General features: G+C 39.1%; 1 protein-coding gene across 5 annotated transcripts in view; it reads left to right on the top strand.

Moving 5' to 3' along the window:
• The window catches only part of BNC2 (basonuclin 2), a 453328-nt gene that overhangs the window by 303920 nt on the left and 123772 nt on the right, over positions 1-25636 (top strand). For all 5 annotated transcript variants that reach the window (XM_043515176.1, XM_038403570.2, XM_038403571.2 and 2 more), the window contains one exon: positions 16784-17019. In XM_043515176.1, coding sequence (XP_043371111.1) covers positions 16784-17019 — 236 coding nt within the window. The remainder of the gene's footprint in view (positions 1-16783; positions 17020-25636) is intronic.

Raw genomic sequence — 25636 nt, 5'->3', positions numbered from 1 at the left:
CACTTTCAATGCCCTTACAAACTTAGATGCTTCTCACCACAGGCTGGCTGGTTGCCCTTCAGCCAGGTTCTCCCCTTTGATCAGCACTTGAGTGGCTTGCTGGTGATGTCTGTAGATGGAGGTGGAACAGAGGAAGACCATGGCAAATGTCTCCTCCTCTTATCATGTCCTTACTTCCCTCTTGGCTTTGCGCCCCTCCCCTTCAGAGTCAGGTGAGCATTACCTCATCGCAGTCCCAAAGTGACCAAAGGAAGGAGGATGACTCACTCAAGAGTCCAACAGATCCTTTGTTGTTGCCTAGGCCAGTGTCCTTTGTTCCTGTGAGGCTGGGCTGGGTTTGTCCCATACATGCCCTGATGAAGTGTGAACTGCCCCTCTGCTCTTGGGGAGTTTTTTCCTGGATTTGCTTTAAGCCATGAGGACTCATTTTCAGCCGCATAACTGTATACATGTAATTATAGCCTGTAACGTTACTGTAACAACAGTTATTATAACATCACTATTACAACAATGCTCAGTGCATCATGAGCCTTCCAAAGACACCCAATCATGACAAACTTTGCATTGGATACCACACAATCATATTATAAGGAAAAATATGGGGGTGCAGGTTGTTCCCTCGAGGTACAGAACGTCACAGTATGCAGGTACAGATTCATTCCTTTGTTGCTTTGTAATGAATGGATAAAGTCCACTGATAATACTGAAGGTAAAACAAACAAGTAGCAAGTTGGTTTGCAGATGAATTATGAACTGGATTCCTAATTGGGCAAAGCTTCTTTCTGCTCCCCAAAATTTCAGACAAGATATGTGCTCTAGCAATATAACCAGACCCATTCACATTCTTAGGGGCTTTTGGCCATCACAGTGTCTTTGTAGTTCAGCTAGACATCCGGCTTTGTGCAGGATCAACACACAGTGGTCTGCTGTTCAAAAGGGAGGGAAGATGACTTTTCTGGCTTATTTCCAATGGCCAGACAAATGACTTTTCCATGTTGAATATTTTTAATCATCTGGCCTGCTGCATGGACTTTAGTTTGGACTATAGTAAACCAGGTTGTTGTGGTTTTTTTTTTTTTTTGCTTTTAACCAGAACTCCACATAACAGTGTAGCTTGATTTCTCTGGTTGGTAGTTTTCTGTGAAGTGGATGGGTTGAAAATTGGAATATTAGAAGATAGTGTGAGGCCACCCGATATTTATAACAGAAATGGCCCAGGTACTAAAGGTGAAAGGTGAATGCTGTAAACACTGAGCACACCACTTGATCCTATGCTGTAGTTCTTTCAAATAGAAAAGTTGAGTTCGAATAGATATTAACAAAAGTGTATATTTTAGAAATGGAACTTTCATAAAATCATTTTCTTTTCTTTTAGCTCCTTCAAAGTAGATGTAGCCAAAGTATTTACATTTTATGGCAGTATAAGACTAGTCAGATGTATATTACAAATGCACACTCAAAGCACAGGCTTATAAATTAGTTCCTGAAGACTTTGTGATGAGTCTGCTTGACTTGTTGACTTTAGCTACTCTCCAGAATTTGAGAGGGGCATTCAAAAGGACACTGATTAATTCATTCTACTGTTGCTCCTGGATTTTAAAATCAGTGAATCATTTTACTGTTCAAAAATTACTTCCTTTAAGCCCTAAACACCGTATTTTAATATTCAGTGAATGCAAATGGTAGTTCCTACTGCATTAATTAGGAGGTTTACTTCTGTTTTTCGTTAACGAATTTCCACTCATATCCTTGATAGATGAGGTAATGTTTTATTAAATGCAATTATTAAAGAATAGGTGCTTCCAATAAAAGTACCAAGAATATCCAAGCTTGATAACTCAGAATCATAATTAACTGAAGAGGCCAAAAATAGGCCTCAGTTGCAATTGTCTGATGCTTTCCCTGACTCATCCACATAGAGTTAATTCACGCTAATAATTGTCCATTTCAAATGTTGGAATTCTGGGGCCAAGAAGGAAAGGGCACACAGCCATAGTGGTATTATTTCACATAGCAACTGCTGTCCTGTTTCTTTTTCCTGTTTCCATTGTCTTTCTCATGTTTTTCTTTCCTCACCTAAAACGAGCTGTGCACTTCTTGAAAGGAAAGGTTTCCTACAAGTTCAGTTCTTTTCTATTCAGAAGTGCCAAAGAAGGATGTCAATATAAGAGCAGATTCATCAAAGCGGTTCTTTTGTGGCAAGATAAATGTTTCTGTTGGCAAAAGTTCAGTTTATTGAGTTTTGACCCTGCACCCTTTCACTACAGTGGTAATCCTACCCATCAGCGTTTTTAAGGCTCAAGACAAAAATTGCATAGAGTATAGACCCCTTCTCTAGTACTGCTATGCTTAGGAGGGAATTGGTTGTATCTAGTGTGTATTGCTGGGTTTTTTAAGGGGATGTAGAGAATTGGGCTATTTTAATTCCCTTCCAGCTGAAGCTTGGCATTTGTATTGTCAGCTTGGATGGAGATTTATTTTCTAAAACAAAAAAATAAATCATTTAAATTGGATAAGCCATTTCCTAGGCCTAGAGCAGTAAAACAGACAAGGGTTAAAAAAAATCTTAAGTCACTTTATATGACCCATAAGATACAAAATAAATAAATAAACTCTTAACAGTGAAATTGTGTGGGCACTTTGATTTAGTGTAGTCCAGGGCCATTTGGTATTTTTTAAAGAAAACAATCAGATACTTTGAGTAGACACTGGAGCTGCTTCTCCTAATATTTTGGTTGTGTGACGAGTAACAAATGCTAATAAAATAGCCTTAAAACTATACCAGATTAGGTACAAAAATTCACTTGTTCAACCTTAACGATGATGATAATGATAATGATATTTTACATGCACGTCTTCCTCCTTCCCTGCCCCCCCCCCCAAAAAAATCTTACTTTAGGCCGGTGAGAGAGGAGAATTATGCTAGGCAGTAATAAAATCTCGGTGATTACATTGACTCAGCATTTTGTCCACTTCATCTGTCATTGATAAAAGAATATGAACTGTCATGCCACCAGATGGACCACAGATGTGATATCTAGTCCGACTGAATTACTGACCTGATACAGTATCAGTGAAAGTACAGTGTTACCCTCTTGCAATGATTTGTTTATTTTTTCACAGAACAATTTCACAATGAGAAGAAACATGTTTTGCATATCGCAATGTGCTGAAACTAGTCATGACTTTCATTCTGTTTCACTACAAATGGAGTTCCACTTTATCAGACTTCACTATTGTCAGTTCTACGGGATGTTTATTAAACCTCTGAATTCACTGGCTGAAAAATGGTCATATAATCAAAAATAGTTTCTTGCGTTACCCATAAATTGGTCATCCATCTAAACTCAGATGTCAGATACAGACCCGTTCTTGATATATTGTGCAACTATTAATATTCTTGAGCTAGTTGAATTTCACACTATTCTTGGAATCGAGCTGTTGAAGGCAATTAAGTATCCTGTGAATATTTATTTTTGTTTCCCTGTGCAAAAGTGGACTTTTTCTCAGAGCAATAAGTTGGCCCTTAGCTCGCTAATAAATGTTGACAGGTTTTTTTCTTGGTGTATGCTGAGCAGGGCCTTTTATTCTAGACACTGTGCTCTGGGGGTCTCTCTTAGCTATACCTGTCCTCTGAACTTCACATGACCTCTTCTCTAAGCTGGGTGCTGGCCAGGCCTTTTCTCTAATAAATCTGAGCTCAAATTCCTTGGTGGATTTAATGAAACAGAAACTGACTGGAGTTTTGCAGCACATAGTACAAAGCCATTACTCCTTTTGGTTGAAAAGGTGTCATCCAGTGAGTATTAATACTCAGCCTCACTATGTGGGTTACACTTTAATCTTGCTGGGGAAATAGTTTTCTGCTGTCAAGTTTTGGTATAATGCACCCACTAACTTGCTATAAATGAGACCAACAATCAAAACAATGACCCCCATGAAGCAACTGAGAGTGCTGTATCATAAGTTCACATGCATGACATGACTATGACTTCTTGTTCATTCCGAATGGCTGAGCAGCCATTTCTATATGGTAATTTGTAAAGTTGTCAGGTAAGGGAATGGTGGGGAGAGAGAGAGAAAGGGAAAAGGAGGGGGAGAGAGATGCTATTGTCCTATCAGCTACTGAAAATTTTAGAAATTTCATCTCTCCCTAACCAGATTCCCAGGACAAGTTTCTCTGAATATATGGTTTAGTGCGGAGGTTTAGGACTTTTAACATGAGCTGCATGAAAACAAAGTGTTAAATTAAAAAACCTTTCTGTGTTATTCACATTTATCTCAGTCCAAAGCTGTTGAGTGACAGAAATCTGGAGCATTACGTTTGCAAAGCCAGAGCTCAGCTCTGACACAAAACCAAAGGAGATCACAGGTATCAGTCTCTGGCTAAAAATTGGCATGGATTGCAAGGGGGGCGGGAGAGGTATGTGCGTGCACACTGTAGGTAGATTTGAATAGAAAATATTTCTATATTTTTAACCGTCCTGTAGAATGTAATAGAGAATCATAATCCTTCTGTAGAATACTGGAGGATGCTCATAAAAATCCATTTTCAATTAAATGATATAGGTTTTCAGAGTAAATTCATATTAAGTGGCGATAGAAACCTATTGGTTCCCTCTTCAATTATATATGGATTCAATTATATAGGACTTTTCCATAAGCATCTTTGTAAAGGAATTTCTTTAGCTCTTAGTTACTTCTCTATCTGGTTATGAAGACCAAAAACTAAGTCTTCATGTCTGTTAAAGTGACTTTAAAATAAAAGTAATGTTAATCTAGCTCTAGACTGGATTTAACTGCAGCTGAGATTCCAAGCAGACATCCAGGTTCCTGTACCTCCCTGGGCAAAGTCTCTTTAATCTATCATTTCCTTTTTGTTCTAGTAAGGTAAAATCAGAACTGGTTTTTTGGGGGGTTGTTTTTGCCTAAAATCAGTGATCCCTTCTCGGTCTGACCTGGGAGGACCATGTATTTGTTCAGTTTGTTTCTTTGCTCATCAGCTTACAGTTGGTGTGCTTTAAAGGAAAGTAGCCATGTAAACAAACCACACAATAAGAAAAGGAGTACTAGTGGCACCTTAGAGACTAACAAATTTATTTGAGCATACGCTTTCGTGAGCTACAGCTCACTTCATCGGATGCTTATGCTCTAATAAATTTGTTAGTCTCTAAGGTGCCACAAGTACTCCTTTTCTTTTTGCGAATACAGACTAACACGGCTGCTACTCTGAAACCACACAATGTATTGGTCTTTTTCCTCTGGTTTTCTGTGTCTGTAAATATTTCAGTTGAGTGTAAATACAAATGAATCATACAGAGTCCTCACAAATTACGGGGAGAATCACCTGCTTCCAATACTGGAGTATCACTCTGGGATGTTTTGGTGAATGCAAGGGACAGAGATTCAAAAGTTTAGCACCAAATTTTCTGCTCCTCCCAGCTTCTCCTCTCTCCGCCCCCACCCAAAGTGTAATGTTAGAGCAGTATTTGGCCCATAGCTTTCATTTCCAATTCTGCTACTGATGCATTGTGTGATCCTGATCAAGTCATTTTCATGTCCCTAGGTCTCCGAGTCCCTGTCTATAAAATAGGTATAATACCCACTTTCACAGCTGTGGAGTCTCAACTAACTGAAATGAATTTTGAGATGTTTAGATAGAAGTTGTTATAGAAGTGCAAGACATTAGAATTACTTGCCCATCTGTTAAGTTATATTATTAAAGTGACATTTACAAACTAACCTCCATCTAGAGATAAACAACCCACACAGATTTTCCTCCAGTGATGAGAGGTAAGAAGTCTTCAATAGCGGTCCTTCTCTTGTAGAGGAGAGAAGCCAGTAAGGGGCATAGATGCTGTAACTAAGGGTGCTGGCTCGAAGTGGTTCCATCATATACCAGGTTACAATTTGGTTCAATGGCTCTCAGCTCCCCCGCTATGCTAATTGTTGCAGCACTCCTGGTAGAGAGAAAAGTTTTCTATTTGAACTTACCAACACCTGGGGGGCTTTAAAAATATGGGGACAATGCAAAAATATTAGTAATTTTTTAATGAAGCATAATGAAGGATAATTTTGCTTTCATTGATAGTCCTCTATTAAGGGACACTAGCAGTTCCTAGTTCAGTTTCTTCTTTGAATGAAAGCCTGTGGCACCCTTGAGCATGATCAGTGAAGTGTGCTGACATAGGGGTTAACTATATGACCACTGAGGAAGATGTGGCTTGAGCCTTTGAATAAACTGGAGCAGCAGATTGGTTGGAACTGTCTGCTGGATTTTGAGCATCATAGGACCATCATGGAACTTCAGAGCAGGAGTCTCAGCTGAGCTGTGGCTGTCAATTTGGGCACTTTCGTTACAAGCAGTCATGGTTACCTGAATTTTAAATAATGAAACCCGTAACACCGATCCTGCCGCACATGAAGCGCTGTGATGTGCTAACCCCTTTACCAGTTTATTATGTTTTATTACATCATAAATTTTATATCTTGCGAACGATCCTTCAGGAAGCTTAATTGTTTATAGGAACATCTTAATTAACTAGAGATCACCAGGTTAAGCAGAACACAAACAAAACAAACTCAACCACTCCATTCAATCTAAAAGCACAAGGTTAAAACAGGGAGAAGGATTTGATGGTGAGAATAAAAATTGCATATTGCTTTCAGATGTTATAATGTAATGATAAGGCCTTGGGTAACTTTACCTCTGCTTTCTGTATTGTGAATGTGACAATGACTGGATGGGAAAACATAGTGTTACCTTGACTTAATGGAAGAACTTTGACTCAAGCTATAGTGTTATGAGGAAATTTGCTTGGTTAATTTAGTAGAGTTCCCAATTTTTTATCCCATTCCCATCCGGATTTCAGAAACAGAAAATGTATTCTGCAAAGCATACACTTAAAACCCTGAAAGACTTCTCTAATTATGTTCTAATTGATTGCAGTCAAATTTGCTAAAGTGTATTTAAACTGGAGCTGTGTGAAACGGTCACACTACATGAACTTTATGGCAATCACCCACAAGTGTCTTCTTTAGTTGTGGGGTGGGGGGTGGAAAGGAGTGATGTTTAAAAGGGTAATACTAGTCACATGGCCTGATATTACAAGGGCTGAACATCTTCAGCTACCACTGATGTCAGGGCAGAAGGATCTCAGTGGGAATTTGAGGGTGTTCAACACCTCTCAGGAGGCCCTTGGCATAGGTATAGTTACCTAGTTAAGTGTACAATTGCATGGTTACACTGGTTAGCTTCAGCTCCTCATTTTGTAATGTTTGGGAAAAAAAAGAATGCTTTTACCAATTGGTGATTGCTGGCAGCCTGCTGGCCATCTCAGGCTCATGCAGCCAATAGTGTTTTGGCGATTGTCAGCCTGAAACTCCACTATGGTCTTAATTTGCAGAACAAAGTCCTTCTTGCCTTCTTAAAGCAGCCTTACAAAATGATACTTTTCTGCTCCACCTGAGTGAGGTTTTTTTTAATACATGATATATATTTCATTACAATTTTAAGGCTAATTTAAAGATGAGCATCTCCCAGACAAATTATGTAATGTGGCACAATGAATCTTGGGAAGCTCCAAATTCAGTCTCTTAATCCAGGGATTCCCAACTTGCTTACATGCAAGAATATATAAATAAATCATTGAGGAGATGCTATTTCCAGCACAAATACAGCTGGGCCACATTCCCATTGTAGTGTAGAAGGAGGGATGCTTCAGGATGGGTATGGAGGAGGAAAAGATGCTTGGAGAGTAGGCAGAGGGAGGGAGGAAAGCTGTAAAATGAATGGGTAGTCAAAGGAACCTAGGTGCATGAAATGGGTAACTTCTGTTACCCTCAGAAACTGTCATCCTCAACAATAATTTAACAAAAATGTAGGCCCATGCACTACAGTAGTGGTCAGTAGTGGCCATCGCTGCCAGGAAAGACATTATACTAATGCATTAAGATAACTGTGTCCCTGTTCTCATGGTCTGTCCCTATCAGTTAAAAAAAAACAGTGTTGTCCTGATTTTGTAACCTGCAGACTGAAGGGCCACACGAGCCAACTAGACTGCTGGCTGAATGCATACATTCCACAAGGACCATCCTTATCAGGCCTGTCACATGTTGACACCTGCTCATCCCTGCCCACACATGGCAGTCCAAGGAGATCTCCTTCTTTGCTTCAGTCTTCCTCCACATAGACTCTCGAATCCACATGGAGGCAGGGAAAGAGCAAGAGGGATTTGCTTTTGAAGAGGAGGAGGAAAGGGAGCACTGGGTTCTCTTGTGTCTCTCCCTGCTTCTTTCCTCTCTCTCTCTATTCCCCCCCACCCCCATGCAAACCTCCCTAACTGTCCCCTGCCCTCAGTGACAGGTGTCCTAGTTTTTCACTTAGACAACCTGCCCACCCTGAGGCTGTTTAATAGTCCATATTCTAGTCTGGGAACAGAGACTGGGGTTCTCCTATCTCTCATAGCAGTTCAGTCCCTTTGATCATACCAGACATCAACGGGGAAAAAAGAACTGTTTTTTTTTTAAATTTAATTTTCTTTTCAGGTTCACTCCTGAGTTTAAAAAATATCCCCTCTCATCGAGTATCTCCAAACAGTCAAAGTTGCTTCTAACCTTCATACACAGGCAATAATTTAGGGAAAACTTTTTCTTCCACTATTGGTGAAAAAAACATATATATACATAAAACATAAAAGAAAACACCTGTTTGGCTTGCAGGAATGGGCTTGCAAGGCTGTTTTCCTGACAGGCCAAAAGCGACCATCACAGGGCCCCTTAAAAAAAAAAAAGTCAGGATTTTTTTCCCCCTATTTCATGTGAGCATTGGCAGAAACTCTGACAAGCAGTTCTTCATATTTTATTATGTTCTTGTCTGGCAGAATCTCTGTCAGGCAAAAACCTTGTCAGCGGAAAACCTGTCGTAGGATCAGAGGAGACAAAAACAGGTGTCACACAGGCAGTCAAAACTGAAGGGAAAAAAAAGATTAGGCTAAAGAGAGAGGCAGACAATTACATTAATGCCATTGCTTTTATCTTATAGATGTGTGTTATTATCTCGGGGTGCTGAGTGCGCAATTGCCTCAAAGAAAAGTAGACAGGAGACAAGGGGAAACTTGATAGTTATTAACTGAAGAGGCAGTGTGTCAAAGCTGGATGGGGTTCAAAGTTTTGCAAAGGGATAAAAAAAAATAGCAGACAGCAAAGCAACGTCTGTGAACAAACGGTGGTTCTGCTTTCGGCTACATAAACCTAGTAGCAATCTAAATTTTTCAACTTGGAATCAGATCATAGAGGGAGAAATTAATGAAAGATTTCCTTCAGACTTTTTAAATAACATGTATTCTGCATACATGCAACTGAAATGCAGTCTGTTTTTTTGTTGGGTTTTTTGGTCATTCAAGAAGCATGGTGATGCAGGAAGACAGACATTTGTCAGCTTAGCTGTATTGTTTGGGTATGTATAAAACACCCATGATCAAGACACTTTTATTTTTAAAAAGCTATTAAGAAACCTAAGTGTGAACATTTGTACATGTAAGCTGTAAATTAAGAGATCACATATGTGTCACTCTGTCAGAGACTAAATTAATTTGGCAAATGGCTTCCATTGCTAGTTCTTAAATACTGTAAAAATCCAAAGGAAAGGTTGCTTTTGCTTCCAAATCAGAAAATGCTGTCCTTGCTCTACCTCCACAATGTTTTAAAATCTGCAGTGACTGAGTGAATGTCTCCTAAAAGTAGATTAAATTGGGACAACAATGAGAACGGGGTGAAATGAAGATAGTCAAAGGATGCCATTTCATGCCTCTTGTTTTGTTTGCACTGTATCTGGATGTCATCTCTCTACCCTAAATGTTCATGTTCTCTCACTGTTTGAACTGAAGGGTGGACGGAGAGATTTCGTGGCATTTATACCCTTCTTTGGATATTGTGGAATATCTTGCCTATGGGCACCTTCCGTTCCTGGCTAAGGATGACACTTTTGAAGAGCATATTTTTCACCTTGAAATGCAACTGTATTGTGCCAAATGGCAGGTATTATTAAAATTTGTTCCAGAGGGAGGATACTTCTAGACCACCCCTAGGATTGCTATAGTTTGCCCGCCCCTTCAGCAAATTCAGCAAATTACTTATTCATATGCTGCATTCCCTCCTTGAAGAGGTGTCCTACTTTTGTATGGTGGTGGATGGGTGATTGGAAAAAATAAATCTGAACTCCAAAAAAATTTGCAGCCATTCATTTCACCATTCCTTCAAATAAATGTAAAGCTAACTGTACTATATTGTATGTGGAAATTGCCACTAATAATGCTCTGTTTGCTCATCCTGTGTTGATTGTTCTGCGCTCTGTGTTGCAACAGTGTTATGGAGCCTTGCCATATGGGTCTTGTATATTTAACCTGCCTGCCAAGTTTTGTTGCTTCAGAAAGTGGCTCAGCTCATTTTAAAATAAATAAATAAAAATCTCCCATTTGTTGCAAGGCTCCCTGAAGTATGACTCACTCTGCTAGTCATGAAAACACAGCAGTTTAATGTGGGAGTTGCACCTAGGGTAAAACCAGCAGCATAAAACAGAAAACTTTATTTTTAAATTTGTGCATGGGTTGTGTGCATGTCTGGTAGGTAGGATGGGGTGGTGATGGGGCTCCAGGAAATATAATAAATAGAAAAACTGTTCAATCTAGATTTAAGATGGAAATGGGAAAGAGATCCATTTTAATCAATAATATTTTCATGTTAAAATGTATAGTATTCTTATTATGGAAAATTTTAGCTGTGAGGTATTGTACTAGTCTACTGGAAAGTCTTGATCTTTTTGGAGACAGACTTTTACTAGGCGTGCTGTCCCCACTCCGGAGTTCCTAAATATTCTGCTAGAATCTGCAGATTAGCAAATAGTATGTGTATTTAAAAGTATAATTCTCATTAAAACCAGCAGGTTTGTAATACTTTTATATTGAACCAAGGCAAATCTTATTCAAACTTTATTCAAAAATGGATGTGAGACTTTAAATATATATATATATATATATATATATTGTGTGTGTGAGAGAGAGAGAAATATATATATATTGTGTGTGTGTGTGTGTGTGTGTGTGTGTGTGTGTGAGAGAGAGAGAGAGAGAGAGAGAGGAATATATTCAGAAGACAAGATTTCCACTTCAGCCTGAACTCTCCTGATGTACTTCGATATGGGAGGGGTCCCAGGTCAGTGAGAGGTCTTGCATAACTGGCTGAAGTATGGATGAAGAGAGAGTCTTACTCTGAATCCTCTGGCTTTTGATAAATCGAACGAGTCATTTAATACTATTTTAATATACCTTTTGTATTTAATTTCCTTTGAATTGCATAGGCTCCCTCAAAACCAATACAATGTAAACATAGATTTCCCCCCCACACTTTTTACTACAGTTTAAAAAAACAAACAAACAAACAACCTCCCCCCCCACCCCACAAATGGAACATTAAAGTTTGTCCATTGATAAACTATAACTGGGTCCAAAGCTTTTGGCATAGCATACTTAATACACACATACAGATTAATCCATTGGCTGAAATTTTTCATAGTAAGAACACTACAAATGGTAATGTGAAAAGACTGACATTGTCTCAATTCCAAAGGGCCCATTTACAATTTGAATCATAGTATGCAGTGTCTCATTAAAAATCTATAGGAGTGAGTTTGTTGGTATTACATAGTAAAATACATATAAGCCAAATTTTCAAAAGGAGTTCAGATGCAGCCTCCATTTGTGTGTGCATAACTTGCATACCCACTTTTTCGTGCAGTTTTTTCATCGTCACTTGTGCACAGCATTGATGGTATAGATAAGCAAAACACATTTGGCCAAGAATTTCAAAACCTGATTCCTAACGTTAGTTTCCTAAGTTCGTATTTAGGTACTTAAATAACTGGCCTGATTTTCAAAAGTGTTGAGTACCTTGTAGTTCCTTGCATCTGCCATCTCCCATCTTCCCCATGCCCTACCACAGGATGTTTGTTTTCAAATTGTGTTGCTCTGACTGCTGGAACTGCTGGACTTTCTTCTCCCTGGGTTCTGTTAGCACTCATGAAGTTAATCAGGCTCATTGCTTCTCACAGTAGTGACACACTCTAAAATTTAATGGAATACATGAGACCCGCCCCCCCCGAAGCTGGGATGCTAGCAAATTCTAAATCTTGCCGGTTATTTGGGCAAAACTCTAAGTGTTGGTTGCCATGCACAGATCCCAGCATAAGCCGCTGGATGCTACTTCTCCTCCAGCAGGAGCCTGGATGGAAACTGAAAATCAGGCACACATGCTTTTTATATACATGCATCAGTTTCACAAGAGTTACCTCAAAGGATCCACTTACTAGCTTTCCTGCAAATCTTCAGCGCTTCCTTGTACACAGAAGTGTAATCACAGGAGTCAGGTATATGTGTGGGCAGTGAACAATTGTTGCACCTTCCTACTCAATAAGGCTAACACCAGCTCTGATCAGGCCCTAAAAATAGTATAAACTATTCAAAATCAGGGTTGATAACAGAAACACTGACAGACCATAAGCGGGAGCAATAATACTTGATAACTCAAAGAACTGAGGGTAGAGAGAAGAGATTCCCTGTTCTTACAAGAATTAACAAGAGAGGCAAGATGGATGAGGTAATATCTTTTATTGGACCAACTTCTGTGGGTGAGAGAGCTACATAGAGTTCTTCTCTGAGTCGCTCAAAAGCTTATCTCTCTCACCAACAGAAGTTGTTGATCCAATAAAAGGTATTACCTCACCCACCTTGCCTCTCTAATATCCTTCGACCAACATGGCTACAATTAATTAACAAGTTAATAGTTCTTTGGAGTTCAAGGAAAACGTATTTGGCTCCTTTTTTCACTAATTGTAATTCCTGAAATGATCATTTGAAATTTAGAAATAGTACTCCTCAAAAATATTACTCCACTGTATGTTGTTCTAGTAAAACACAAGGGTCTTTTACAGGCCATTCCACAAAAATGTTGACCTCTTTACTTGAAAAGCATGTGGTTTTAAGATTCATTAGACCTCTTTCCCTCTGTAAATCAGCTCATCCAGAGATGGGGAGTACCAGGAGATGGGGGCAGCAGCAACCACTAAAAAGGGGTGCCAAACTGGGATGGTGCTTCGTAGTCTTAGCACCTAAACTTAACATACTGAACCCAAAACAAACACATATGACTTTTTGAAAGATTATGTGTGTCCTTTCAAAAGTAACATGAGCATTAACAGTTTTGCTTTTCTGGGTGAAATCTTGATCCCACTGAAATCTTTAGGAGTATGGGTATTAACTTCAGTTGGGCCAGAAATGACTCAAAGTGTGTGTTTTTATGGCATGTCACTCAACAGTGCCTTTTTACATAAGGAAACATCTGCTTTTGTCATTTTTCAGATATGATAATATCTTATCTTTATACATAGTGTCTTTCATCATGGGGATCCCAAAGCACTTAACAAACTCTCTTATGCAGACTACCCACAAGGATAAATTTACTCACCTTTGAGATGCAGACTCTCTGAGGTGAAATGCAGTCGCTGTTCATCAGCACATAGCATCATTAGAGAACAGTTTAGGACAGAAAGTGAAGAAGAAGGCCATATCCAGTTGAAATTGGAGCGGGAATTCAGGGAGGCAGAATAATATTACCCAAATTGACATTTTTCCAGGACATGGAAATGAACACCCTCAGCTTTACAAAAAGAGCCATGGGATCTTTATCAACCACAGGGGCTCAGATGTTTTATTTTATGGCTTATCTGAAAGAAGGCACCTCAACAACAAAATGCCCCCTTCGCACCAGGTTGAAGCACTGAAATTGGTTCAGTAATGATTTAGGGAATAATCACTTAGGTGCTCTCCAAAGAACCTTTTCAAATACATCCCAGTGTTTCACGCTTCTCTGTGTATTTTCAGAATGTATGGGCAGAAGCAGATACAATTCACTGAGACACAGTGCGGTATTTTTCCTTGTTACTGTTCCTTTTTTTGTTCTTGCTTGATCATTTTTATAGTCTTTTTCTAAACAAATAGGATATAATTTTAGATTATAAATAATGGTGAAAGGTTGCATTCTCTACATTATTTAGTTCCGTACTTGAGTGCAGTGAAAAGTAGTTCCATTAATTAACGAGCCACAAAAATTCCAGCTGTTGGCCACACGGTTATTCCTTGTGCTGGCATAAATGCATTTCATTCCTCTCCATGCCTGTGTTACATTTCAGTCTGTAGTGTGGTGTTTGCCTATACTCTGTGAACACTCTTGTGACACACCCATGGAAAAATATATGCCTTTTTTGTTATAAATTATGCATTTGAATGCACATCCTGACTTAAAAAGAATGGAACTCAGTGTCTTTATTGTTGGTTACTATAATTTGCAGTATAAGGCCCCAACTCCAAGTTGAAGATGGTTGTGGTAAAATGTAGACAAATTCAGAACTAGCTCCTCATTCAATTTTAAGATCCTAACTAGGGCTCCAATGGTAAACTTGTTAAAAAAAATTAAACCACTTTAAGTGAATTTGGTGCTAGATTGAGAGCCCTGGAGACTGAAGCCCTCTTTTTATCCACAGGATAAGCACTGTGTAGGTTGTCAAAGCTATTACCCAGTGTTTTGCCAGTGTGCTTCAGTCCTCTGGAAGGACCACTTGTTACTTTCTCCTCTTCTTGTCTATTCCATCCCTGGTTTCTCTACAAAGGCTTTTAGTGTCAAATGTGGTGGTGGTTTTGTAAAGTGGGCAATTTCCCACTAGGAGTTATACCAAGACCACCGCACTTTTTTGTATAATCCCCACACAGTCATTAGAAGAAAACAACTTTCAATCACTACTGACCTGGATCAATTTGGAAGTAGCACCTTAAACCCCTGAGCCATTCCATCCAACTTTTTAGAGGCAAGGACTTACCCTCCCTGTATATATTTTTAAATTAAACTATTTCATTTAGCAAAAAGCACCATGCTCACCCCTGGAAGAGGAGTATGATGTAGCGATTAAAGCACATGACAGAAACTAAGGAGACAAGTTCTATTATTGGCAATTACATGGATTTGTGTGATCTTAGGTCACTTAACCTTTTTGTGTCTAAGTTTCCCAATCTGTAACAATGAGTCTGATAATGCCAGAGTAGTCAAAACTTGCTTCAGAATGGTGTTGTGAAGCTTAGATCATTGTGTAAATGTTTGGAGATTCTTGGATGAGAGGTGCTATGACTCTTATTAATATTTTATTAATGTATTCTAATGTTGCTCTTCCATTCCAAATACCCATTGTTATGTGACTAAAAACAGATTCCATTATTTTACTTACCCACTATGGAGGCACATACATGTCAAGACTCCCCCCCCCAAAAAATACATACACACATTCAACAATTTCAATTTTCTAAGTTCTTTTTCCCCTTAATGGAGTACTTCGATATACCTGTTACAGTATTAACAATGTAACCATCCTACGAACAATAACATGGAAAAGAACAAAAACATTTGGGGGTATTTGAGCTTTTCAGATTTTAATCTAACCTATTTATTAAGTTCTAAATCAGCTGCTCATCATAAGGCCAAATAGTTTAAGAGTGTTGGAAGAATAACAGATAGAATCCTGCCCTTCACATTTCTGCAATATAATGCCCTGGGGAGAGACATAGGACTTCAATTCCCCAAGTTTGCCAATCCCTTATCTTTCATGAACATTAAATTTACATTTAAAGCTATTTATTCAAAGTAGCGTTAACCACTAGAATAGGGAAGATCAGACAAATCAGTTGTAAGAAATGAAGTATGAGGAAACCAGAACTCTTTGACAAAAATATTCCTTGGAGTAAATGTGTTGAATGAAGCCAGTGAGTAAATGATAAGGGCCTTTACAATCTCGATGTAAGAAAGCAATTTATCAAGAGTACATGAAATCTCCAGTGAATCCAAGACGAAACCAAAGTACAGGAGGAGGAACCTCTATAACGTTATTTTAAAAGCTCAAAAAGTTCTGTTTAAAACAAATAGTCTGGAAGTTTAGGTTCTATGATAGAATTCATAAAGTGGAAAAGAAATTGAGAGCAAATAATAGTATATGCTGAAATGTATGATGCCACATGTAATTCCATCACATTAAACATCACATAAGGGGATAAAGAATTACTAGATGCTCCTCCCAGCAAACAGAAAATAAAGCTCAAACCTCCTGCAAACCTCGCCTTCCCCCACCTCTAAGTTATTAATATATTTGATGATAAAATTCATTCAAAAGAGGTAAGTTGGATTGAATTGGCTATGTTTGCCAGTGTAATAACTAGCAGTTTAATTAGCAGTAAATTGATGACTCCAGTTTACGATTATGCACGGCAGCAATTTTTAAAACATTGCAGTGGATTCTATTTTTGTAGATTAAGACTCAAATTTTTAGAAGTGTTCATTCATTTGGGTGCATCCATTTTTGGTCACCCTAATGTGAGATACTGAGGGTCCAATTCTTCAGAGACTGTGTGTGCCCAGAACTCCAACTGAAGTTAATGGGAGCTGTGAGCGCTCAATACCTTTGAAAACCAGCAGGGCACCAAAAACTTAAGCATGAAAGATGAATGAAAACTCTTGAACATTTGAGCCTATTGCTAACTGTCTCTAGTCTGTAGTAAAGAAGATACACTTGGTGTTTATGGAAGATTCACTTTGACAGAATATTAGATATGCTTTAATAATCTTTCTTTTATTTTTATTTTCCTCTCCCCCCATCTCTGTGTCTACTCTTACCCCAACTTGTATCTGACAGCTTTGGACAAGCTTAGCACTCAGCATCTGTACCACCCTACCCAAGTGGAGATTGTGCAGTCCAACGTAGTGTTTGACATCAGCAGCCTGATGCTCTATGGTACCCAAGCTGTGCCTGTGAGACTGAAGATACTGCTAGACCGACTCTTCAGTGTATTGAAGCAGGAAGAGGTGCTGCACATCTTGCATGGCTTAGGCTGGACACTTCGGGACTACGTGCGGGGCTACATCCTTCAGGTAAAAAGAGGTTTAAAGCATGTAGTAAAAATTGTTTGGCTGACCATTATTTTGTATGTTGAAGTTACTAACAGTTGTGCACCCAACATGCTTTTTACTAAAAGTCTGTCCTTTTAACTGTGGATCTTTAGGTAAATAACTGTGAGATGTATTTGACATGTTGTACCTTGACTGTGGTACAGTATGTAAAACTTGCTACTTTTACCTAAGGTACAGGTTGCTATCCACAGTATTCTCTTTTACTTCCCTACACATAGTGTAGGAAATACCTTGAATACTGTAAATACTGAGGTTACTCAGCTGCAAGCCTTATTTAGTCATCTAAAGCAACTGGCATGTTTTCAAGAGCTACCGCTCAACTTCTATAATCTGAAGTCCAGTGCAGCTGCTCCTTCAACTTTTCCTTCCTTCCTTCCCTCATTTATTTTTGAGGGAGGAGAGCTATCCTATAATACATTAAAACCCCATATTCCTAATATAAGTTCATGGTTAAAAACTAACTTTTGAGCTTTTACATGTGGTTTGTGAACCCATTCCCTTTGTAAAATTGTAACAGCTTGATTTAGTCACAAAAAAACGGCGTTTCCATGTTTAATCTTCACCCAGTCATCCATTAGCTTCCAAGATAATTTATTATGCTATCTGTTCAAAAGGGCATTTCAGATCTCGTGTCCTATAACACATGGTTCTGAGTGCCCTAAATTGCAACGGGCTTCATGGGAGTTGAGGGTGCTCAGCACCTTCCAGATTCAAGCCCATAATTTGGACATACCCAAATGAACCAACCTTGATTTTGAAGATTACTATTATTGCATTATTGTATTTATTTTATTAATTTATGTAGGCACAAATAACATATTTGGCATGATACAGAACACAGAGGAGTCTTTGTTCCTGCCCAAAGGAACTTTCAATGCTTATTTATTTTATTGCCTGTTTCATGCAACATCCTTTCTGTAGAGGAAGCACATTATCTTGCACATAATTACACAGTCCTTGATATATCATGTTTTCAAAGAAATTATCTTGAAACTCCTTCTAAAAGATTGTCATAGTAAACAGTTCTGCATTGTAGATAGTCCTAGAGAGAGAGAGGAAAAAAAGACGCTAACTGTTGTATTGAGGCCCTGCTACTCTTATTAAAGTATATACAAATTCTAAAGTTTTTTAGGTTTTTTTCTTTATGGATTTTTTTAAAGCTAAATGTTACAGGTGTCCACATGTAAAATATAATTTGCTATGATTTTAACCCAGTTTCAGAAATTAGAATTGATCTTTTCAGAAAACACGAATGCAGTGTGTCTTGGTACATGCTGTAGTTGCTAATATGTGGCTTGTATTATTGACAGAATATGGATATTTTTAGTGATGCCATGTATGCTTTGCATTACATTTTAAATTCCTGGATTCTGAATGTTGATGTTTAAAAAGAGTGAAAAAATCCTAGTATCCAGATGATTCCAGATGACAAGCTTGCTGCCTATTCAGAGAACAAACTGTTTGTTTTCAACCATATGATAAAGATCAAGATAAATATAAGGTCAGAAACAACATTGCAAGCCTCGAACCTGATTCAGTAATTCTTGCAGACGAGAAGAATCTCACTGAAATCAGTGGCTCTGCTCATTTAAGTGTTGCAGAATCAGGCAATTATCTGTTGGAATGATCTGAAGATATGCAAAAATGGAATGTAATATAATTATATAGAGGATTATAAACCGTCACACTGTGCATCTGAATGGTGTAAAGCCCTATAATACATCAATAGGCTAGAGGTCAGTTTATCTGGCTAAAACTCAATCGTATTGTAGCCCTCAAGGCATCAATTTTACCATTATTGCACTCAACAAGAGTATATTGAATATTATGTCAGTTAAAGAGAATAATTATTGAGGCAAGTTAAGGGTGGCTGTTAAAGTCTTACACATATTGACTTGGTTTGCAATAGGCTGTAGATTGTGTTACCGGGCAGATGAAGACGTACTACAAAAGACTTAGTCAAGTCTGACTGTTAGTTTAGCTCTCTAATTTTGTTTGTATTAAAGCTAGGAAACACGGTATATCGGGGGAAAAGAGAGTTCATAAAACATTTTCAGTGAAACCTGAAGAAATGTGATCAAAATCTTTGTTACCTAACATTAGCATTTATGATTTGTTTTTTTAAATAAATACATTGCAAATAACTTTTTCTTTAGTGGAGGAGGGTGGTGTAAGGTAGATTCTGTATGGGAACATATGGTACCCTAGCCACTGGCACTTTGTTTGTAACCATCATCCTGTTCATAGTCTAGGTCCGTAATGAAGGGAAGTATCTGGGCATGATGTAGGTGGACAGCAGCAATGGCCATTGCAGATCTCCATGCACCTAGTCCTGAATACAAATTCCATAGAGCTGGTTTCTATCCAATGTGGAAATTCTGATATTTCATTATTTGTTTTTGTCCTGAATCAGTATAAAAAGTCAAAATACCAAAAACTTTCATGGAACAGTGAGTTGTGAAAAACTTTGATTCTGAAATGTCTAAATGCTTTGTTTAGACGTTTCCAATCAACACCAAACATTTCAATATCCCTGAACTGAAATATTTCAGTTTAGTTCAACAAATCAAAACAAAATATTTTGCTTGTATTGATTTGACATTAGTCTGCGTTCCTCGAGCTGCCACGGAGTCTGATGGAAGTTGTAGTTCAGGTGCCTCATGCCTCCATTTCCCTATATGGATTGTGTTACTCACCTGAACAACAAGGTGCTGGTAAAATGACTCCCATAATGCACCACAATGTTTCAAAGAGAGGGAAGATCATAGAGCATTGTGCAAGATGTAGCCATAGCTAGGGAGCCCGACTCAAAGAGGAGAATGGAAGCATGAGGCACCTGAACTAGAAAAACCTATGAGGCACCATGGCAGCTCAGGCAAACACAGACTAATGTCAAACTGACCTGAAACTAAATGGGTCCATTTGGTTCAAGAAACCAAAATGTTTTGGTTGTGTCGACCTGAGCTGATATGAACTATAATGTTTTGATTGCCCCAATGGAAAATTTAAACAAATTAGTACAATCAAAGCTTTCCCATAGATTGCCATCAATAAAATGTTCAGGGAAAATTCCTAACCACCCATATTCCAGAACAATTTAAAGAGGAACAGGAGAGGCGCACCTAAAGTAGCCAATGGCAAGCAAGTCGGACAGCAGGGCTGTGCTGGTGTGTATGTTTGTCTTCCACACAGGTGTGATTTCCCCCTGGTGTTTGGCTGCTCAAGGATTTTGTCTTTGATAGTGAATTTAAAAAGTAACTTGGACCGGTAACATTTTTTGTGCTTATGGAATGGCTTGTTGCATCATTCAGCTAAACCTTTAATGGACCATTATAATGATACAACACTGAGCACACTAGGCAACTCAGGGGATTGGTAATGTGATAGTCTTTCACCAGTTTTTGAATCTAGGCAAGGTTGATAATGGGGGAAAGTCATTAACACCTGTAAATTGTTCAATGGCCAGTGCACAGTGAATGGTGGTCTTTATCTAGTTCTTGGTGCACAGGTGTGCACATCATAATTGACACTGATTGACAATTTGGTAAGCAATCTCAGCAGAAGTAAGGTGGGAGACTAAACTAGTCTTTCGTTCCTAGCGTGTGATCCCAGAGAACCTACAGGGGAGGGAAACTCTCTGGCCTGTATCCGTCTGTGGACAAATAAAGGGCTTTAGTTTTTAGGGCTGTTAACCTGTTGTCTACCAAAAGAATTGAATTTGTTTTATTTATTCTAGTATGGAACTATAGGTCTTCTCACTGAGAGAGTGCAATGTGAATCCATCTTTGTGTCAGTGAGTTCTTCTGTCAAACAATACAAATATGCTGGTTCAGATTCTGGCACCCTTACTCACGTTGACAGTACTTTTCTCTGTCTCAACTTCCATTGATTTCAACTGGGCAACTTGTGCCATAAAGAATTGCTTAATGTGAATAAGGGTTGTAGATTCTGATCCTTTACAAATAATGATTTTATGTTGTTGTTTATAACAATTCAGTACTTTTAAAAGCATTTCATGAGCAATTAATACTCACAACATCACATTACAGATGGGGAAGTTAAGGCACAGACATCATGTTAGTGGCCAGGATTAGAATCTAGGTATTCTCAGTGCTTTCCTGCTCACAAACCATCTGCAAAAATCTTATCATAGGCATCTAGTTAAAAATTCCACTGCTGCTGCATGAACCAGAAAAGACTCCAGCTCAGTCTCCCATTGCTGTGATGGCTCTGCAGGGCTGATCAGACTACAAAGAGATAAACACTTGTTTTAGTCACTGAAGTCAGCTAAATGCACAGAGGGAGTAAAATAAGATTGTTGTTTTTCTACAAACATTTTTCTGATAACTGCACACTAACTCAGTCAAGTTGCACATGCTCTATATTTGATGGTGTAGTATTTTTTTAAACTCAGTTTTGAAATATATATATTTTTACATCTCTGAAGTGTACCCACATCCATATCAGATATCTGCTAATACATGGAAAAGCTGTATTATCTTTGGGGTGATAATACTCTACTAGTTTTGTAAATTATAACCACTCAGAGTTTGCATCTAAGGAAGATAGGGAAACAGGTTGTTCTATCTTACTGGCCTGGTAATATCAGAGTCAGAAGGAAAATGGATTGTTCTTTTGACCCATTTTTGCATCGAGAGTAGATAGAGGTGTTTGAGGAGAAACCAAAGAACTGTAATGTGTTTTTCTCCTTTTCTTTCAAGTATGCTGCATAATCATTATTAACTTGATGTGGCTGTGGATATTGTTTAACTATCTTTAAAATTAAATATTGCTCACAATTGGATTTGCCTGTGGCAGATTACAATAAAGCACTGGTAGTGAAGCTCAGGATAGAAAGCATTGCCCTCCTTGAGCAGAGTGCGTGTCTGTGTCTCAGCTTTCCTGTCTGTTCCCCTCTGTTAGAATAACACGGGGCCTAGCTAAGGATATTTGTACACGACAGTTCCTGGGGTGGCCCAACTATGATGCTGCAGTTGTTTAGACCAGGCCTAAGATGCTCATGTTTTTGCTATCAGGCGTTAAGTGCAAGACATTCCTGGGTTCACGTAAGCAGTCTGCTGAAGAATCTCCGCTCAACACATAAGCATCACTCTCAAAAAAAAAAAAAAAAAAAAAAAAAAAGAGCACTCTGGAGGTATCAGCTGGGCTAGGAATACGTGAGGTAATGGTAACGTACCTTCTTAAACTCAACACTATCCATTAATAACAATCCGAAGTCCTGTGAAATTGCAGTCAGCTTCCTTTCCCAAGACAAGCATTTCATCACAAGAAGATGCCATCTAATTGGATAATACCTACAACACATTGTTTATGATGATGATAAAAATAATTAAACCACGAGGATTTTTGCAATCTAATGGTGACATGGGTAGCAAGCCAAAAATACGTGTATCCATTTCAGTCAGAGAAAATTCTTCTGCTTCTCTTTCAGATAGATTATAAGAAGATGCAACAAAATGACAGCTGACAATTACCTACCATGAGTACAATAAAAATGTATTTTATGTATGTTGGGGGTCTCTGCATTTAACAAAGGTTTCTTTCTCCGATCGAAGTCTGGCTGTCTCTTTTCTAAGTGAATTTAACATCAAACTATCTTTATTAATGAATACTTTGCACTTGTTTAGCAAATTCCATCGGAGGATCTCAGTGCGGCTTACTTACATTCATGAATTTAGCCTTGCCACATCCCTGTGAGGTAGGTGAGCATTATCCCCTTGTTACAGATTGAAAACTGAGGCAGCAAGAAGTTTAATAGGCATCAGATTAGAAGAAACAAAAGGAAGTATTTCTTTACACAACACACAGTCAACCTGTGGAACTCCTTGTCAGAGGATGTTGTGAAGGCCAGGACTATAATAGAGTTCAAAAAAGAACTAGCTAAATTCCTGGAGGATAGGTCCATCAATGGCTATTAGCCAAGATGGGCAGGGATGGTGTCTAGTCTCTGTGTGCCAGAATAGGAATAGGCAACAGGATGGATCACTTGATAATTACCTGGTCTGTTTATTCCCTCTGAAGCACCTAGCATTGGCCACTGTCTGAAGACAGGGTACTGGGCTAGATGGACCTTTGGCCTGACCCAGTATGGCCATTCTTATGTTGTGTTATTTGTTCTTAAGTTAGGAGGCTTACCCAAGGAACTCTCAGAGTAGCAGCTGTGTTAGTCTGTATTCGCAAAAAGAAAACGAGTACTTGTGGCACCTTAGAGACTAACAAATTTATTTGAGCATAAGCTTTCGTGAGCTACAGCATTCGATGAAGTGAGCTGTAGCTCACGAAAGCTTATGCTCCAATGAAGTCTGGGGCAGAATGTGGAATTAGAACCAGACTTCCAACTCCTAGCCCAGTCATTTCATCACCTTTCTATGTTCAGCTAATAATTGCCACTGATATTTAAATTATTTGAAGGTGGAGAGGAGTTACCTTTCATTTATGGCTTTATTAATTCTGCCTTTTTTCAGGTTTGTGCAGTATATTCTGCTCTGTATTTCCCCTCTCTTATTTGTTGTTTCATTATGGTCACTTGTGCTCCTTTGCTCAAGTATTCTTTCTGTTTAACTTCTCTCTGCCAAGACCCCCAAACCCTGGCAGTTTTCAAAGCATCTGTGTGAATGAAACTTAAATTGACTACTGTACATGCTGCTTATTTCTTGCTTTCAGTTCCTCTTTTTTTCCCCTCTCTTGCTTTTCTCTTTTCATTCCCACTTACTCCCTCTGTTGTCCTTTTCTCCCCATTCTCTTTCTCCTCCTCCATCCCTCCTTCAGCCGCATTCCTGTTCAACTTCCCTTCCTTCCCCACTCCCTCCTCTTTATCACATTATGCCAAGCCTGCCGACAGAAATTCTGGGCCTCAGGGCCAGAGATGTCCCTGGGCGGAAGTGATGAATCCATCACTTCTGGGACCACGCATGGCGGCCCACAGGGCCCCCCCAAGGCACGGGTCAGAAGCGGTCTCGCGCACCTAGGCACCATGTGGCCCACCCAGGCAATTTAAAAGGGCAGTAGCGGCCAGGGGATCTCAGGCCCTTATAAATTTCCCAGGCCCCTGGACAATTGCCCCCTTTGCTCCCCCCCCCCCGCTGCCCCCCGTCAGTGGGCCTGCATTATGCCATTCATCTCCTAAGTTTTCCATTCCATCCACAGCACCCTGCCTCTTAAAATCCATGGTTATGATCAGCTGGAAGAGTTTCTTCTTTTCCACAAGTCAGCCTAAAGTGACTCCCCTCGTCTTCATGAAATAAAGGGCCACTTCTGTGCTCCTTGCTCTTTTGTATTCATTTCAGCTGTTCTAAACCAGCAGTTAATATCACATACACTCTCAGCTGAGAAGGGGCAGGACAGCACAAGATTCTGAGCCATCACACAGCTCTTGAGCCACAGGGAAGCAGTGTTGTGTAGGCGGACAGCAGTGTTGCTCTGACTCCAGTGTGCAATGCTTTCAAAATTTGTGTGTGTATCTGCACTTACCTCCCTAAATCTCCCTGCCTTTTCTGGTACCCTTGACTCTGTAGCACCACTCCCAACTCCCAGCAAAGGAGGAAACAATTTTCATCATTCAGAAATTCTATAAACTCTTTGTGACTTTTTAACTGCTTTATCACACCCATTCACACTTATATGCTACCTGAACAGGAAAAGAATGGGAGAGAGGCAAAAAGTTCATAGTTCAAAAGTTCACTTTTGAATGTGTCACCAAGACAGGTTGTATGACAGCAGAGGCATGGAAAAAATGCAAAGACAATTTGGGTTTTCAGAATGTGTGAAGCGGGAAAATACTATGTGCTAGTGCTCTGTGACTTGTCTCTTGCAATGAAGCAGACGGCTGTCTAATCCCAACTGGTCAACAATGGTGTATGTGATGCTCATATATAGTGGTTGTTAGGATAGTCAATCTTTATGAGTTGCCATCCAGTGGTATCTGAGAACAAGAAATAACTAGACCTTCTCAGATACCTCAGGGTGGCAAAGGCAACTGTTGCATGCCTGGCAAAAGCAAAAAGAGACTTTATATACATATGTTTCTTTTACCAGAGAACCAGTCCTGGTTGTTTACAATATTGGGGTAAGAGGGAGCAGTGGTATGGAGCCCACTGACTGACGCATGGTTTCACACAGCTGGGCACAGAGCGTGGAAATGCCTGTTATGAAGGTCTGTCAGGCATACACCAGAACCATGTGTGCTTCTTTTTAAACTGAGCCGAAAAGCTCTTTAGCTGCCAAGAACTAAATTAATGGTTCTGTTTCTTCTGCAACAATTGATGAAATCACAAACACCTAAAACAGAGCGAAGAGAGGGGAAGGTGTATTTTACCTCAGTCTCTGTGCTTCTTGAGGTGTGAGTGATGCCATCAAGTGAACTTGAGTCTTGGCAGGTAAGCAAAGGAGGAAATAATTTTCATCTTTCAGAAATTCTATTAACTCTTTGTGATCATAAACCTTCTTAAATGATTATGTTTTAAATAAATAAAATGGGATAATCTGTGGGCATGTCCAGTGTTACCCTCATCTCCTGAACATGCTCATTTGAATCAGTCATTGGAGGAGATCCTCCATG

The sequence above is a fragment of the Dermochelys coriacea genome, chromosome 5 (assembly GCF_009764565.3).
Source record: "Dermochelys coriacea isolate rDerCor1 chromosome 5, rDerCor1.pri.v4, whole genome shotgun sequence".
Lineage (NCBI taxonomy): Eukaryota > Metazoa > Chordata > Testudines > Dermochelyidae > Dermochelys > Dermochelys coriacea.
Note: the sequence above shows the minus strand (reverse complement) of the source record. Positions and strands in the feature narration are given on the sequence as shown.